The sequence below is a fragment of the Nannospalax galili genome, unplaced genomic scaffold (genome assembly GCF_000622305.1).
Source record: "Nannospalax galili isolate Female #2095 unplaced genomic scaffold, S.galili_v1.0 scaffold2046, whole genome shotgun sequence".
Classification (NCBI taxonomy): Eukaryota; Metazoa; Chordata; class Mammalia; order Rodentia; family Spalacidae; genus Nannospalax; species Nannospalax galili.
The window spans coordinates 201,849-219,979 of NW_008354294.1; the positions used below are offsets into that span (position 1 = coordinate 201,849).

The following is an 18,131-nucleotide window of genomic DNA, read 5'->3' on the forward strand; positions in this document are numbered from 1 at the left end:
TAGACGGGACTTATGTATCCCATGTTAGCCTAAAAATTTCTATTCAAGGCTGACTTTTTTTATTTTGGTCTTTTTGAGACAGGGTCTCCCTGTAGCCCCAGCTGGCCTGGAACTCACTCTGTAGACCGGGATGGCCTTTAACTCACAGAGATCTGTCTGCCTCTGCCTCTTGAGTGCTGGGATTAAAGGCGTTGTGCCACCAAGCCTGGCTCAACAATGACTTTTGATTTGGTTTTTTTGTTTTGTTTTGAGACAGGGTCTCCCTGTAGCCCGAATTGACCTGGAACTCACAATGTAGGCCATGCTGACCTCAGTCTCACAGAGATCCACCTGCCTCTGCCTCCCAAGGTGTACGTCACATCTCATAGCCTGCTTCTTTGATGACTGCCATTTTTAGCCTAAATGCTGGGCCTGTCACTTTCTTCCTTTTCTCTGGCTCTTTGTAGATTTTCGAATACTTCATTTCCCCAAACCACATGAGACTGATTAACTTATTTCTTGTTTTCTTTAAGAATTCCTCAGAGGAATCTAGTAAACATACAACATAGTTATAAGCCTTTCTTATCCTGTTTTCCAGAGACCACTTTCTTCCATAGTCTTATCTGTGGCTTGCATCACTCACATCTGTCCTAGTCTTCCCCGTTCCAAAGTGATCTGCCCTCCCAGAGGCACTCTGTAACCCAGTTTGTTACCCATTCCCAAGGTGTCATGTATGAAACCCTAGCCCACATACTTGGTATGAGTCACAGATTCCCCAGCCAAGCATGAAGGTGGCTTTGGCCTCTATTTTCTGTCTTCTCCCCTTATGTTGTCTTCAGTATCTGGAGTCTTGGGCTGCCTGAGGAACTTACACACAAGGAGCTCAGGACTCTCCCCTGAGTAAGGTGGGCACCTAGGCCATAGAACAGTGTCCCATTGCAGACCAAGTGCTGTCAGACTGAGGAACTAATTTAGCCCATCTTTTTTGGTTCTGTTATTTCTGTTGATTTCTTGGGTTCCCTAGGCCTTAAGACTGGAAATTTAGGGTCTCATTTAAATTTTGAAAGGATATGAGTTAAGTTCTTGAAAGCTTCCCCAAGGTCTCACTACATAACCAAGGCTGGCCTTAATGTACACTATATACCAGACTGGCCTCAACCTCATCATTTTCCTGCCCAGCCCCTGAGTGCTTTAATCATAGGCTTTTGCCGCCATGCCTGGCTAAAGCTCAGGCACCATCATATCAGTTATTTGTGCTTTAGGCAAGGTAAGGAAGTTAATACTTATCCAAGGCCTCCCCAAAGGTCATTGATAGAATCAGGTCTTTGGGGGTGGGAGAGATGGCTCAGCAGTTAAGAACACTGACTGTTCTTGCAGAAGACCCAGGTTCGAATCCCAGCACCCACATGGCAGCTAACAACTGTCCATAACTCCAGTCCCAGGGGATCCTACAGTCTCTTCTCACCACCATGGGCATTGCATGACATGAGTGCACTCACCTACATGCGGGCAGTACACGCATGCACATAAAATAAAAATAATAAAAATTTTTAAAAAGTTTAAAAGTTTTTTTTAATTTAAAAAAAAATTATTATTTTTATTTTATGTGTATGAATGTATTGCCTGCATGTATGTGAGTGCACCCGTGTCGTGCAATGCCATGGAGGTCAGAAGAGGGCTTTGGATTCCCCTGGAACTGGAGTTAAAGATGGTTCATAGCCACCATCTGGGTGCTCTGAATTGAAGCCGGGTCCTCTGCAAGAGCAGTCAGTACTCTTAACCACTGAGCCATCTCTCCAGCCCCTAAAAAAAAAAAGAATCAGGTCTCTGAATTTTCCAATTCAGACTTCTTTCCTATAGCTGATACTTAACCTTTTTTCCATCAAAAATCCCTTTAAAGCTGGGTATTGTGGTATATACCTGTAATCCCAGCACTCTGGAGACTAAGACAGAAGGGACAGTATTGAGTTTGGAGCTACTTGAACTATATATAGCAAGACCCTGTCTCAAAACAAAACAAAAACCACGCACACAAAACTAACAAACGAAAAAATCTTTTGAAATTCTAATGAGGGCCTGGGAGATGGCTCAACAGTTAGAGATGTTTAAGGCCAAGCCTGACAACCTGAGTTCAATCCCATGGTAGAAGGAGAGAATCGATTCCCACAAGTTGCCCTTTGACCTCCACACATATTCCCACACCCATACATGTGCATGTGTACACATACACATACACAAAATAAATAAATGTAAAAAAAAACAAAACTGCCGGGCATGGTGGCGCACACCTTTAATCCCAGCACTCAGGAGGCAGAGGCAGGCGGATCTCTGTGAGTTCAAGGCCATCCTGGTCTACATAGTGAGTTCCAGGACAGCTGGGGCTACAGGGAGACCCTGTCTCAAAAAGACCGAAAAAAAAAAAAATTCTGATGAAAGCAGTATACTCTCTTCTGTAGAAAAGTATAACATAGGAACACACATGTGCTTTTGTAACTCCCTAAGACCTCAGGTAAAGGGAAAGCTCTAGGTCCTGTTTAGGGCAATCGGGTAGTTGGTGCAGTGGAAAATGAGAAGATAAGCAAGAGCATTGCCACCTATGATAAGCTGCTAGCCTAAAATAAAAACAAATGAATAGGGAAGTAGGCACTCAGGGGGCTATTTTATAGGCAGCTGCCTAAAGCTTGCTGCCTGTCCCTGGGTGACGCAGCTCCCTGGCACACCCATTCCCAAGGGTACAGACTGGATCCAGCCTGCCAGCTGGGCCAAGATTGCAGCCCTCCCCCAAAACAGGTGGTTGTCTGCCTTTGTCCAGGAGCAGGCAGCTGCAGCGCATTTTGTGCTCTCAGTGCTGCTCTTGATTCTTTTCCATTGTCTCAGCCTCAGCACTCTTGCCAAGCACAAAGGCTGGGAACAAGCTCCTTGGGTATCTCTTGGTGGTTGTAAAGCCTACTTGACAGTAGACAGAGACTTTAAAGAATATCCTATTTTGCCCTAGGAAGGAACTCTTAGGACAAGTGTAAAGACAACAACTGGCCTTTGAAGGCCTATACCAAGCTATTGTACCATGGTGGGGCTGATAGCCTAGTAAACACTCCCTTCCGTTCCTAGCTATGAGGGGTGCCTCACCCCTCCCAAGCTGATTGTGCCTCCAGCTGACTGCCAGCCCAGCCACCACCCCTACTACCCATTACCACCACCACTAATCCCCACAGAGGATATGAAGGACCAGTTTAATAAGCAAGAGGGTGCTTATTCTCTTCTGGCTTCATGAATCTTCCCTGTAAATGAGGGCGGGGAGGTATCACTAGAAGGCCACTGCTCCCCAGAGTCAACTCAGAAGGCAGAATAAAAATTGGCAGAAGTAGAGCATCAGACCTCTTGACCAAGTGTCTGACAAAGCCCCAGCTCTCTCCCTTCCGAGGGAGCTACCAGTTTATAAATGGTAATTATAATCAAGCATCATTAACCAAGGAAGGAAAGGCACACTTTGGAATGAAAGGGGGAGCCAGAACTGCCACAGAGATTGTCGTCTTTCAGACTAGCCAGAAGAGCCAGGTTCTGGCCCTTTCCCTCACTGCAGAGATGGTGCGGATAAATGCATCTTCCTGGAAACAGATCTTAGAAACAACCCAGAGACTGACAGATGGAGAGCATTCTCATCTGTATTCTCTAGACGTTGGGAAGTTCAGGGCTATAGGTTGTGTAGAAAGCAGAGCATTGGGACCACTGAGGAAACCAGATTGGCTCTCCTCTGTACTCCAGGAGGCAGTGAGTGTGATTAAGCCACATTCAGAAGCACAGCTTAGAGAGGTTACTGAAGGGAGTCAGGCACGGATTGAAAGTTCATTTGAAATGCTGCCCCTCATTGATTGACCTTCCCAGTCTTTATCCCTTTGCGTGTGTGTGTGTGTGTGTGTGTGTGTGTGTGTGTGTGTGTGTGTGTGTAGCTCCCAGGAAAAACCCAGAACAAACAGTGACTCATTCATCCTTACCAAAACCCAAGGAAGGAAGGAAGTTAGCTGCAATCATTCTTTAGCTTAAAGGCAGAAATCATTCACATTCAGTCACCAGAGGGTATCTTCAATTGTGTTCCTTAGTACACTGCCCAGAATTAAAATCAAGTCCAGGGGCTTGATATTGTCAGACTCCCTGGCCAGAGAAGTAGAGCAGGTCACAGAGTTAGACAGACATGTTAGTGAGGAGTAAATGCCTAGAACTCTACTAGGTAGTACCTAAGCAGGGCTCAAACTTAAGATCCTCCTGCCTCACTCTCCTAAGTTCTAGGGCTATAGATGTTTACCACCATGCCCAGCAGTGACTCTTGCTCTGTTTGGCTATGGGCATCTTCAGTAAGTAGCCAATCTCCAGTTCTCAGCTCATCAGCTGCTGCCTGAATGGAATGTGTTTGGCCTCCAGTATCATGTTGATGGTCCCAGCACACAGACCTTTTGGAGGCTTCCTTTTCAAGATAAAAAGAAGGTTTTTGGTCCTTCCATGGTTTGTTGTAGGTTTGATGTGACAGTTTGTTGTCATTAACCAGCCCTGGGTAGCAGGAATTACAGAGAAGGGATTTGGCAGGGGCCCACATGGTATTGCTACCTGTCAATAAATCTTGACAAGTTTGTAAATCAGAGGCTTCTTGGCAGCTGGCTTTACATAGACATAATGCAAGCAGGATTTGCTCACCAAAAAGTGCTGATGACTGTTCTGGGCTCTACAGTTGATGTCTGTCCATTTGCCTCTTCCCTAATGCAAGACCACTATCTCTTACCTTCGCCCTTCAGTGGCCTCTAGACCACAGAAATAACTGATGGAGGAGGGAGACACTGCTTTTTTATTTATTTATTTATTTTTAATTTTTTATGTGTATGCATGTATTGCCTGCATGTAGGTAGGTGCACCCATGTCATGCAATGCCCAGCAGAGGACAGAAGAGGCTGTTGGATCCTCTAGAACTGGAGTTACAGACAGTTGTTAGCAGCCATGTAGGTGCTGGAATTCAAACCCGGGTCTTCTGCAAGAACAGTCAGTGTTCTTAACCACTGAGCCATCTCTCCAGCTCCCGAGACACTGCTTTTTTTTAAAGGAAGTCTGAATAAGAGCACACCCATTGTAGCAGGTATATTTACAGACACACAGCACAAAATAAATAAAATGTCTTCTATAAGAGCAGCCAGTGCTCTTTGACCTCCAAGCCATTTCTCCAGCCCGTTTGTTGTTGGGTTTTTTTTTTTTTTTTTGAGGCAGGGTCTTCCTGTAGCCTCTGCTTCCTGAGTGCTGGAATTAAAAGTGTGGGGCACTACACCCAGCTGTTTGGTTTTTTGAGTTTTATGTAGCCTAGGCTAGCCTTGAATTTTTGTGCCTTCTGCCTCTACCTCCCAAGTGCTAAGCTTATAGAGGTTTGCCAATGTCCCTGGCTAGAAAGCGATCTTTAAAAGCAAGTAGTCCTGGGGCTGGAGAGATGAGATGACTCCACTGAGCACCAGCTGCTCTTGCAGAGGACCCGGGTTCAATTCCCAGCACCCACATGGCGAATAACAACCATCTGTAACTCCAGTTCCAAGGGATCCAATGCCCTCTTCTGACCTCTGCAGCATTGCGTGATACAGGTACACTTACAGACTGAAAGTTAGTGTAGAAAAAAATGAGTGACCACTGCTTCCTTCTAGAAGCATGAGGAGAGACTGCCTGATAAAAATTGGCAGCCCAGAGAACTCAGCACATTGACCAGTGTAGAGAGCCTGCCTGAACTCTGAGTACCATTCCCACTTGCTTGTTCTGCTGACCCTGTCCAAGGAGGTTGTAGGTCCAGAAGACTTAACAGTTCCAGCCTCAGGCAATAAGATTGCTGCAGTGCCTCCACTCTTCCTCATGGCCCCCTGGTGGTAGGGAAGGGCTCAGGAACAAACTTCACTTCGAAGGACTAAGCAGACCCTTCTGGCTGCTGTCCATAGCACATGGCTCTCCAGTGAGCCTCAGTCCAGCCTCTTTTTCACTGTCAGCACCTTTCTCACTTGGAGCCTGCTGCCTATCTGGTGTTGAAGCTTACTTAGTTGCCTCTTAGCCCTACGCCCGGCATTTTGGGACATTTGAAATGTCACATGCTGCAGCACTGAGTGTCCTGATGAGGGACTGTCTCTGGCTCCAGTCTCAGGAGAGGAACAGGATTGGCCCTCCCCACCCCCACCCCCAGAGCCCAGGACTACAGTTCTTTTCTAACAACTCTCACCTTCTATTCTCCACCCTTCCCAATGGATTTTCAGGGCCTTAAACTCTGGTGTTGAGTACTACTGGGACCAACTAAATGAGACGGTCTTCACTGTCCACTCCAACAGCAGGAGCAGCGAGCGGCCTGGGTAAGCTGAAGTCAGAGGGCAGAAGGCCATTCTTTGATGGATTTTGGGTCCTTCCCCAACCAGAGCAGCTTTTTATTGACCCATCTTATGTCTTAAGCTGTTTCACACAGCTAAATATTGTATTTATTATTTTAATTTTATGTGTAGTGTATTGCCTGCATGTATGTAAGTGCATGTATGTCATACAATGCCTGCAGAAGTCAAAAGAGGGCAGCGGAACCCCTGGAACTGGAGTTATGGATAGTTGTTAGCCACCATGTAGGTGCTGAGATTCAATGCCAGGTCTTCTACAAGAACAGCCAGTGCTCTTAACTGCTGAACCATCTCTCCAGCCCTATTGTATACAGTTAAAAGAAGACAGGGACTGGAGAGATAGCTTAATTGTTAAGAGCACATGCTGCTCTTGAAGAGGACTCAAGTTTGGTTCCCAGTACCCAAGTGAAGCAGCACACAACCACTCCAACCCCATGAGGATCTGACACCTTTGGCCTCCACAGGCACCTGCACTCATATATACATACTTATACATAGACATACACATACACATAATTACAAAAGAAGACAAAACTGCTGTTCTTAGAGTCTTGTAGAACACGCATGGTCCCCTCCCATCCAGCCATGATGTCTGGGCACACTTAGGATAAAAAGGAAGGGCACTGGAAGAAAATACTGCCCCATGAAGTCTGCTCTGTGGCTCATGGAGAATGAGGATGAGGTTGAGTGTGTCTCTCTCAGGTGACTAGGTCCACAGGGACCTTCTGCCCATGGCTATAGCCCAGGGGTTACTGAGAACAGAAATCTGTCATTGATTTTCTTTTTCACTTAATTCACTAATGAAACCTGGGGTCAATGGCAGACCTATAGGAGTTGCAGGCCATAGCTGGAGCAATAATCCCAGAAGTAGCTAGAAATGAGTATCTAGTGATAGTCTCAAAGGTCTGGGGCTTTGCTTGCTGTCTGTTCCAGCAATCTCAAAGGTGTGTGTCTGAGAAATGCCCAAGGAAAGAAGAGCACTAACCTTGGACCTGGGCCTTGCTTGTGGGCAGCTGTGCTCACATTCTGTAAAGCCATTTTCAGAAGTCTATAAAAGCATCGTAGCTGCCATCAGGAAGTAATTGTAGCATCACAGGGCTCTCTTCTCAGCCTGCAGGCCATGGAACCCAGGCCCCTAGGGTCCCTGTCCCAAGGCTTGCCTGACTTCAGTCTGTCTTTCTCCCTAGAACCAGCAGAGCCACATGGAGGACAGACAGGGACATGGGCCTGATGAATGCAATCGGACTGCAGCCTCGGAACCCCACCACCTCCGTTACGTCTCAGGGCACCCAGACTCTGGCCCTTCAGCTGCAGAATGCTGAAACACAGACAGAGAGGGAGGAAGAGGAGCCAGAGACAGCATCTTTGGGTCCTGTTGAAGGTAGGACTGCTAGAGGAAGACATCTGACTAGGAGTGAAACAGCATCTGTCCTCTTGGGAAGAGTTAGGCCTAGGCTCCTGGAGGGCCAGCATGTTTATTAGAGTGTACACAGAAAGTGAGACTTAGCAGGAGACTCCTTCAGAACCCATGTGCCTAGGCATCTAGCTTCTAAGGCTCTTCTCCCCTCAGCTAGCATGGCAGATTGGGACTACTGAAGGTGAGGCTATAGTGCTCCTGCTGCACCTGTGTTTTGCTGCTGTTGTGACTGCAGCCAGGCATACCAGCAGCCCTTCTTACCTCTTTCAGGTATGGCACTGCCAGCCTCAACCCTGGCTCTCTGTTGGCCTCATACTTTTAAGAACTAATTAGCACTTCTCAGTGGTAGGGCTCAAGCCACTTTGGAGCCCATCAGCAGCTGCGTTAAACAGGCTGTTCTCACTTTCCTTGCCTCCTACCCCCAGATCCCTTGCTGCTTCTAGTTCCAAACAAGGTAGCATCCAAACAGACGTTTTCTAAGTCTAGTTGAAAGACTATGGTAGGAGAAGCCCTGGTATGCATCATTCAAATAATAACAAATTTGCTTGTGTTGCTCACAGGGAGTGACTTTCTGCACTGCAGCCCTCCACAGGGTACTATCCTTCTCCCTGACATGAACTGAAAATGCTCAGAATTAAGTCCATTAAGTCCCTTTTTCGTCTGGAGCCTAGCCTATCTCCTATATCTGAGATCCATGGCTCTTTGTGGAGCGAAGCCCCTTGCTGGAGACATGAGCATCTAGCAGTGCTGACTGGAGGAACTAGCTGCAGCTTTGAGCCTTAGCCCACTTTTGTGGTTTCTATGGACTCTGCACCACCCTAGAGCCTACTAAGTATGTCCCAGGAAGCCTGAGCCCCAGGTGCTCAAGGAGCCACTAGTTGTCCAGTAGAATCAGAATGCCAGCAGTAGCCTCAGAGGTCCTGATGAAGCAAGTATCATGAGGGTTACCTGCAAGGAAGAGATTCCAAGAGAGCCTCCATCCTTCCCCTCAGAGCTTGCAATGTGAGGGCAACAAACACCTAAGAAATTGACAACTTCATTATGATGAGGACCCAAGAAGGGGCCAGGACCCACCTGTGGGATCAAGGAAAACTTCCCGTGGCCTGAGCTGAGTCCTTGAAGCTGAGTTGGAGTTAGGCAAAACGGGCTAGAAGGGGTATTCCAGCACATGCAAGGATACCAAGTGCAAAAGCAGCACATGGACAGGGCCCACTAGCAGGTATGTGCTCATGGCAAGTCTGCCACATGTTGAAAACTGAGTCTGGCTATGTGGGGAGAGTGATTTAAAGGGCCCAGGGTAGAGGGAGACCTCTGTCTTAAAGGTGAAGTACAGCAGGGGTTTATTATTTCCTCCTTTTGAGGGGGATGGGACCTGAGGGTGAATAAAAGGTTAGGAGCTGTCTTATCAGTTTCAAATGGCCACTACCTCATTTCTTGCCCTCCCTCAGTCCCCATCACTACCTTCTTTAAATTGGAGCAAGTGATGGTGGAGATGCTGCTCAACAAGCCCAGCAGCTAGCAGCAGCAGGAGCCCTGGCAGAGTTGTGGGGGGAAGAGGGAGACAACTCCTTGCTTCTGTCTGCACCCCTGCCAACTTCTTTCAGAGCGCTGGACCCCCAGCTCTTCAATACATAGCAGTACCTTTCAGAAACAGGCAGGGGAGGGAAGTGTGGATTACTGGGGGTGAGAAATTGATCACTAAGTGTCTCTCCTGGAGCCTTATGCCCAGGTGCTTGTTCCATGGCTCTGATGCCAGATTCCTTACAGGAAAACCAGGAATCAGTGCTCTCCTTATCCCATGCTTTCCTGTCCAGAGGCAAACCTTCTTTCCTGGTGTGAGTGAACTGGTAGTCAGGTGTACAGGAGCATGCATAGGAAAAGCCTAGTTGAGGTTAGCCTTTCTGGGTTTGGGAACATACACACACACACCCCGAGCCTGTATTTGTTAGTGTGGGAACCTGGTTTTGGGGACACACACACACACACTCAGGGCCTGTATTTGTTAGTGTGGGAACCACTTCTGCTTATAGCAGTCACTGTCCTGTAGCCCACCCCTTCCTTAATACAGTCCCAACAGCACCAAAGGCCACATCCCAACAGTGCCAGGCTACTTCTCATTTTCTTTTTCTATAAAAATCTAAGGGACTGGGAGTGTAGCTTGGTGATAGAGCACATACCTAGCCCCCAATCCCACAAAAAAACTAAAATCCATTCAGCTATTTCTAGGACTTTTCAGGAAGAGCTCTTCACAGGGGGTATTTACCCATATTTGCTTTTATGTTTGTCTAGCTTTAATCAAAAAATTTGAGTTCCACTGGGCATGGTGGCACACACATTTGATCCCAGCACTCAGGAGGGAGAGGCAGGCGGATCTCTGTGAATCCAAGGCCAGCCTGGTTTTCATAGTGAGTTCCAGACCAGTCAGGACTACCATAGTGAGACCCTATCAAAAAAGGAAAAAAAAAAAAAACAAGTTCTTGGGCTGGAGAGATGGCTCAGTGGTTAAGAGCGCTTGCAGAGGACCTGGGTTTGGTTCCCAGCACCCATATGGTAGCTAACAACCTTCTATAACTCCAGGTACAGGGAATCTGATGCCCTCTTCAGACCACAGGCATTGCACAACACAGGTGCACTTACACACAAAGTAAAAACAAATTTAAAAATAATTTGAGTTCCTTTAGAAATTACATGTGATTCTGCTGCAAGCTGCCTTACTCTGCCATTCACAAGGCAGCTCAGAAAGGGAGGGAAGCCTTCCCTAGCCAGGCTCACTGTTCTCAGCAGTGAATGCCTGGTGTACTTGTTAGCATTAAGAAGTATGCAAGACAAACGAATGGTACTGAGGGGGCCTACCTTCCTACTACTGGGAAAGCACCATAGCTCTGCTTCTCTCTTTCTAATCTGCTGAAGACCAGGAGACACAGTTTGGGCCAGACCGGGAAAGAACAAGTGCCAAAATGGAAGAGCTAAAACACAGTATAGTGTACACACACACACACACACACACACACACACACAACACACACACGCACGCACACACACACACATACGCACACACACACACGGCTTTAAGTCCCACCTCTCTTCTGGAGAATGAAACCCCCAGAATTAAATGCAGTTAAGTACATTGTGGGAACTTGCTAATCCCACCTGTCCTCTGCATCTAGAATGTACCTCAGAACTTGCCAAGGAAACAATCCAGTTCCGTTTTTTAAACTCAGAAAGAAATACTTTTGCTGCAAGGAAGGAAGCAGCAGACTTAACCCCTGTGGTGGTCACCATTGCTCCTGGATTCTTGTCTCTTGGGATTCAGTAGTTTTTCCTCTTGGAGAATATGCCAGCTTTCTCCAGTGGCTCTTAGCCTCAGCTTGACATTCCAGGAGAGGAGCACAGTTCAGGGTTCTAGACTGAGGCCGTCTACACCCAGCCCCAGGAACATGCATATTTCTGAATCTCCTATTATTTTTTCAGCATGCACTTTGTATCTGATATTGTATTAGGTACTATGTATCCAAACATTTTAGAGAGGGAATCACATTCAGAAATGAAGCCATTATATCTCATCCCTCAAAGAGCAAGTCCAGAAAGGAAACAGAGTTGGGTGTGGTGTTAATTCCAACACTTGGAAGGCAGAGACAGGTGGATCTCTGTGAGATTGAGGCCAGCCTGATGTACATAGTGAGTCCAGGCTAGCAGGGGCTACAGGGAGACCCTGTTTCAGACAAACAAGCAAACAAACAAAACCCAGAAAGGAAACAGACATTAAGGCTTCTCCTAAAGCAGAGAGGAACTAGTTTTCAACATCACCTTGAGTCTGGAACCCCTTGCCAGACCATGTGTTACATACTTTGTCCAGAGATGAATACAGCATGGTCTGAGACTTTCAGGAAGCTACAGTGAGAAATGCAGCCACTAGTAACTGAGCCAGAGAGAGGTGTGGAGCATTGTAGACTCAGAGTGCTGCAGCCTCTTCCATTTGAATGAGAGAGAGAGAGAGTTTACACTGACCCCCAAACCTGAGTCAACTTGAGACTGAAGGGTGGATGAGAGCCTGTATCCTGACAGGCATAGGTGGGGTCATAGCTGAGTCAGCTTTAATAAAGGCTATGGTATGCATGTAGATGGGTACGTCAGGGGTGTGGTCAGGAAAACAATGAGGGCCTGGTCAAAGGGACTTTGAGGGCCCTTGGAGCTGCTGGGCTTTGAGCAGGATATGGACTTAACTAGAGCTCAGTTAGAACTGAAGTAGAACAGTAATGACAACAGCATGGAGACTGGTTAGAAAGAGAGGAGAGAACCTGTTAGGAAACAGCAAGTCAGAGACAGTTGACCTGTGTCAGAGCCATAGACAGGCAATGGGAGAGGACAAAGCCTCCGATTTGAGTGCTGGCCACAGGTGTCTCTGAGGCTGAGCTATATCGCACCTTTGGACTTCAAGGTGGCTTTCTCCCTAGAAAGAACCACCATGAAATGCTGGGAGTACAGCAGGCACAGAGCTAGCTAGCATATTGGCTCAATACCAGCACATCCCAGGCCAGCCTACTACAAGTCCCCAATGGGGCAGAAGAGGTCCTTAGAGAGTTCTTGGAAAGTAGTAGGGGCTGCCTGGATCACAGGCAAGTCCCTAAGGGCAACTCACAGGGTAGAAGCTTCCCTGGCACTGAGGTCCTAGTTTGGCTTCCTTTTGCCCTAGCCTACTGTTCAAAGGCTTGGCCCCTGGGAAGACTCAGAACCCTTCAGGTTTTCTGTCTTCTGCCTGGGAAGCTGGAGCTAATATGCTCAGGGGGCACTGGATGAGGGTAGCTACTCTGAGGGTTAAAAACAGAGTTTCCTGGGGACCTCAATGAAAGCCAGATACCTCAAAATAAATGAATAACTTGCCACTGAGACCCCCTAAACTGCAAAACCCTGAACTAGCTAGGGAGTAGCCAAAGGGAACAAATCAGTACATCAGCAGAGCCATTCCTGGCAGCCTGAGAACCTTGATAGTTGCTTAGGCTTAGTGGGGAGTGGAGAAGACAGGGTAGGACTTCTGCTGTGGCCGCCAAGTGCCTGGTGTCTGTGCTGTCTCATTTCCTCTGCCCAGCACTATACAAGTGTTAAGGGACCTGGTCAAGTCCAGCCAGCCAGCAAATAAATGACAGAGCTAGGATATGAGCCAGCCTCATGTGTTCACACAGGGAATACCCAGGCCTCACAAGCGAACAGCCCCTGCTCTCCCTCACTAGCACTGCAGGTTAGAGCCACAGGCCTGGGCTGGCAGTTGGTTCTCTCCAGGGAAAGGTGGTGTACCAGGTATGCAGCCCAAGGAGAACAGTAGCTAGGAAATAACATGTGAAGACCTGTGAGTAAAGGGAGACAAGAGGAGGAGGCAGAACTTTGAGGGAGCTATTAAACCACACCCCCTCCAGGCTTTTGGGAACTAAAATAAACTGAACAAAGCTGAAGGAAGACAGTGTTGAAATAAAGTAGGGTAGACTGTCTGCCTTTGGGCTATACTCTGCAGGGTACATTTTCCTTCCACAGACTAGGTGGCATATCCACTCTAGGACCAGGTCTGTAAGTCACCTCAGATGGGGTGAGGGTATACAAAGCAAGCTGTCCAGTTCCTCCCTCTGCCTTCTTTCAGACTGCCCTACCAGTGGGGCTGAAAGAGTTAATTAAAGCCAAGCACTTGCCTTGGGTCAAGCTCTTCCTCAAAACAGCTGCATAACCTTGGCCACTTCATCCATCTTAGGCCACTTTCTCACCAGTGATGCAGAAGTATGAGCAGTGATGGCTGGAAATCTTGCCTTGCTTCCAGGACTCATTTTCACAGTGTTGGAGATAGGCTTCTCACCCTTGCTTTTGGCCTGGAATCCTCCAGCATCTACTAGCCCTGACTCAGAGGCTCAGACCAGCAGCAAATCCCTTTTCTCCTCTGCTTTGAACCATCTAGGTGAAGGCTCGGAGTATGGTGCCAGTGGGGAAGATGCCCTCAGCCGGATCCAGAGACTAATGGCCGAGGGTGGCATGACAGCCGTGGTACAGCGGGAACAGAGCACTACCATGGCCTCCATGGGTGGCTTTGGCAACAACATTATCGTCAGCCACCGCATTCACCGCAGTTCTCAGACGGGCACTGAGTCTGGGGCTACCCGCACCTCCTCACCCCAGCCCTCCACGTCTCGGGGACTACTCTCAGAACCCGGGCAACTGGCAGAGAGAGGCCTAAACTCCCAGACAGCCTCCTGGGACCAGCCTGGTACTTCTGGGAGGGAGTCACCCCAGCCAGCCCTGCCCTCTTCTTCCTCTGTCCCCATTCCAGTCTCCCTTGCCAGTACTGAGGGACCAACCCTGCACTGCAATGTGACCAGTGATAGTCACCTTCCTGAGGATGGTGGCAGCAGCAGGGGGGAAGCCACAGGCCCTAGTGGGGAGCCAAGAAACCGGTAGAAACAAAGGCAGGCACTGGTGCCTCCCTTGGAGCCGCTGAGCAGAAGCCGGACCTCACAGCTGCCTGGGAACTGTACACAAGGAAGAGCTGATGGCTGCATCAGGGAACAGGAGGAACAAGAGGGTGGGGCGTGGAGCCAGTGGGTGAGGGGCAGTCTAAGGGGGCAAGGTTCACTTGGGGGTCTAGAGCTTTCCAGGACCTGGAACCCAAGAGGGCCATACTGCTGGGCCTGGAATGAATGAAGGAACAAGTGGGTGTCTGCTGTGAACCCCCCTTTCTCCTAGGATCACTGGCTCAGGGGACTCAGCCCTGGGCGGGAGCCCCAGAAGAATGAACAGTCTTCCAGATCTAGACCACACAGTCCTGGACAGAACAGTTGGACAGTTCTGCCCTGCTCACCAGTCAGGTGGGCAAAGCCACCAGGAGCCCAGGAACAGAGGAACAGCCTGACCCCCAGAAATCACCATCACCTCTGAACCTTCCAGAGCTCCAGCCTCTCTCCGTCCTTTTACTGCACAGAGACAATAGGAGGTGGGCCCAACTTCCGTGTAGGGAACTTGCGGATGCCTGTGGAGTGAAGGGGGCAGCCTGCTTGCCTAACACAGGATGGGGTCAATGTATGGTGGACAGGTCCTCAGGAGTGGGGGGTATAAGCTGGCCCACCCCCAGCATGTCTGCCAAGCTCCTCCCTCCCCCTAAGGCCCTTGGCACAGCACCTATTGGGTGTCAGTATTACCTGAGCCTTGGCCAAAGCCAGCCCACGGCTGGAGGGAGGAGATTCCAGGTCAGAATGTGAGGTCTTGGTCTGTGATTTGAGGTGTTGCATGTGGAATCCTGAACTGTACGTATAGTTTCTAGTGGAGAAATCAAGACTCTGATCATTTTGTTTTAGTATGAAAATGTGATTTCCTTTCTGTTTGTCACTCATCATAGAAACATTGTGGTGGGAGGAGAGGGGATAGTCTACTGTTAATGAGGGAGACACCAAAGATCTACATCATTAAAATGATGATATGCCCCTCACCAGGCTTCTGCTTGTTTCCATGGAGAGGGAAAGAGGGAAGAGGGCTTGAGACTGGGGTGTAGAAGGCACCAAACTGGGCTGGGCCAGATTTCCCTGGGTATTTCAGGGGTTCTAATGGAGTCCTCTCTGAGCCCCTACCCTCAGCCCCCTGGGTGAGGGCCAATTTCTCTGTTCCACCACCTGCTTCCCAGGGCCTATTACAGGCTGAAGTAGTTACACAGCAGCAGCTGGGTAGGTAGGAAAGATGGAGAGTCTCATTCCAATTGCTTCCTACTCAGGACTATGGGTCTAGAGTGAAGATTAAGTGACCAAAAACTGAACCCCATTCCTCCACTCCTGGGGACCATAGCAACAGATTCTGGGCAGCTGGAAGGGGACTGTGGTTTTGTCTGTGCCATTGTTAGCTAGAAGACCTACCCTCTCTGGGTTTTGGCTTGATGTGTCAAGCCAGGTTAGAAAGTGGGAAAATATTTGCTCCAAGTCTTAAAGAGGTAGACCAGAAAACCGAGTTACCCTGGGGCATTTGCTGGCAGCCAGAACTTCATGAGTATCTATTTTATATGCTCAGCTATGTCCCAGACACCATGTATCAGGGCACAGGCAGGTCTTCTGAGAGGAAGTGGAGGTAGGAATGGTGAGCATTACAGATTGTGCCCCAGCAGAGACAAAACCAAAAGATAAGTGGGTGAGCAAACAGTGTAGGAACACAAATTTTCTAGAAATGGTATTGTGAACTCTATCTGCAGTCCACTGTAGTCTGTCAGTGAATTGTATCAGTGGATTTCAGCTAGCTGTGGGAACTTGAGTGAGTCCTTTGTCTTTTCTGAGCTTTGCTTTCCCTCGCAGTGGCATTACCCTTGCCATGCTGTACTATGCAACTTCAAGTTACTTTTAGCCCCATAATCTCAATCATTTTAACTCTGAGCACAGGAGTTGTGAGACTTGTCTTGTTTTAAGAAAGGGATTTGAGGGGGCTGGAGAGATGGCTCAGAGGTTAAGAACACTGGTTGATTTTGCAGAAGACCTGGGTTCAAATTCCAGCACCCACATGGCAGCTAACAACTGTCCGTAACTCCAGTCCCAGGGGATCTGACAGTCTCTTCTGACCTCCTCAGGCATTTTACGACACGGGTGCACTTACCTACATGCAGGCAATACACGCATACACATAAATTTTTTAAAAAAATAATAAAATTTTTAAAATCTTTTTTAAAAAAGGGGGAGGATTTGGGCTAAATATTGAAGAATGGAAGAAGGGGGCTCCACTATAAAACCTATTCTCTAGCCACATCCTATACCTTTACCAAGAAGGAAGCACGTGCCTCAGTTTGACAGTGGAGACCAATTGTTGATTGTAAGGAATGTGCCAAGTGTGCACACTCTCCCCTGACAAAATTCCTTGACGTGATTACTGCTTGTACCTGGAGTACATGACTTAACTAGTAAAGCCAGGGCACACCCCTCAGCCATTGTAACAGAAAGTCAAGTCTAGGAGAAACTGAATGGGACCGTGACATGCTCTGTAATTGCTTTGGAAACAAAGGTAGGAGAAGGCCCTGCGATGAGGTGGTCCAAATTTGATCCTGCCTGACCCAGTTCTGCTGACTGGCTGGTCATACCTTTCCTTAGGAAGCTTTCACCCAAGGAGAGCCTCCCAGTGGTAGGCCTTTGCTGGGCCCCTTACACATCACGAGGTTGCAATCCCTTAGGAAATAAATTCTTCAGAGTCCCAGTTAGTTCAAAGAGAACAGGGAGATTAAAGCAGGTCCTCTGGTTCCCAGTTCAGTTTTCCAGGGTACCCATGTGGGTTCTGGGATTGGGATGGGGGTAGGGTGAAGACTGCCGCTGGAAGCAGAGATTGTGGAGACTGCATTGCATTTTCTGTCTCTGCAAGAGTTCAAGACAGCAGCCAGAGGCATTTCTGGATTCTAGAGCCTCTAGTCCTTAAGCCTGTCTTCTTTACCCATATGACTACTTAACAATCTGCCCCACCCCAAATACACACTTCTCCTGGGAGCACTCACCTCCTGAGCCCCAGGGAGGCATATAGCAAAGGAGCAAGTGCAGGATTCTGTCATAGGAGCCAACTGAGCCTCCTTGGGCAAGAGCAATAGCACTTCGTTTATCTTCCTTTATGAGGTTCATGGGAGACCAGAGCACCCATGTAAGGGAAGATGGCTTCTCACCCTGGCCCACCCATCAACTCTAGCCCTCAAGTTCTGAACTCTGTCTGCTCAGCCCTGGGCCTCCTGGGGCCCCCGACCTCCACCTCCCCTTAAGCATGGAGAACCCCACACCAGAAGACCTCTCGTGCGGCTCTTACTCAGCTCCCCCCTTCCCACCCCCCTCTTCTCTACCTCTCCACCTCCCCGCTGTCCCTCGCCGCTACTACCACCGGCGGCCCCCCCCCCCACCGCAGGCCCTTCGGGGAGAGTGGAAGGAAGAGAGGCAGGACTTGAGCTTGAGTTGTTTTTCCAAAAGAAGGAATCAGCTGTTGGCACGAAAGAGTCTTCAGGGTGACGGGGCTTGGGGCCCCAGCGCAGAGGGCAGCGTCTGACCCTGACTGGTCCCCCAAGGGCTGTCCCAGCAGACTAGAGACGACCACGCTCCCTGGCGGAGGTCACGGTAGAGCTGTCCTAGGTGCTGAAGCCGCCCACTTTTGCGCCCAGAGTCTCAAGGCTGCAGTCAAATCTGTTGTGCGCGAGATCTTGAAGATGAGGCTTCGCCCTTGGGGTCTTGGGGATTCCGTCCTGGGTGACCTTGGGCACCTGGCTTCCCCTCTCGCTGCGGTGAACTCGTTCCCCGTGTAGCGGCTGGACGAGAGACTCGTCCCATCTTGGGTCTAACAGCGGGTGCGCACCCCTTCCTGGGCATGGAAGGAGACGA

At 48.8% G+C, this 18,131-nt stretch overlaps 1 protein-coding gene across 8 annotated transcripts in view; it reads left to right on the forward strand.

Moving 5' to 3' along the window:
• Ambra1 (autophagy and beclin 1 regulator 1) overlaps positions 1-15,244 on the forward strand; it is a 196,998-nt gene extending 181,754 nt beyond the window's left edge. For all 8 annotated transcript variants that reach the window (XM_008851566.1, XM_008851570.1, XM_017802809.2 and 5 more), the window contains 3 exons: positions 6,243-6,335; positions 7,556-7,749; positions 13,724-15,244. In XM_008851566.1, the coding sequence (XP_008849788.1) occupies positions 6,243-6,335; positions 7,556-7,749; positions 13,724-14,220 (784 nt within the window). In that variant the 3' untranslated portion in view covers positions 14,221-15,244. The remainder of the gene's footprint in view (positions 1-6,242; positions 6,336-7,555; positions 7,750-13,723) is intronic.
• The last annotated feature ends 2,887 nt before the right edge of the window (positions 15,245-18,131 follow it).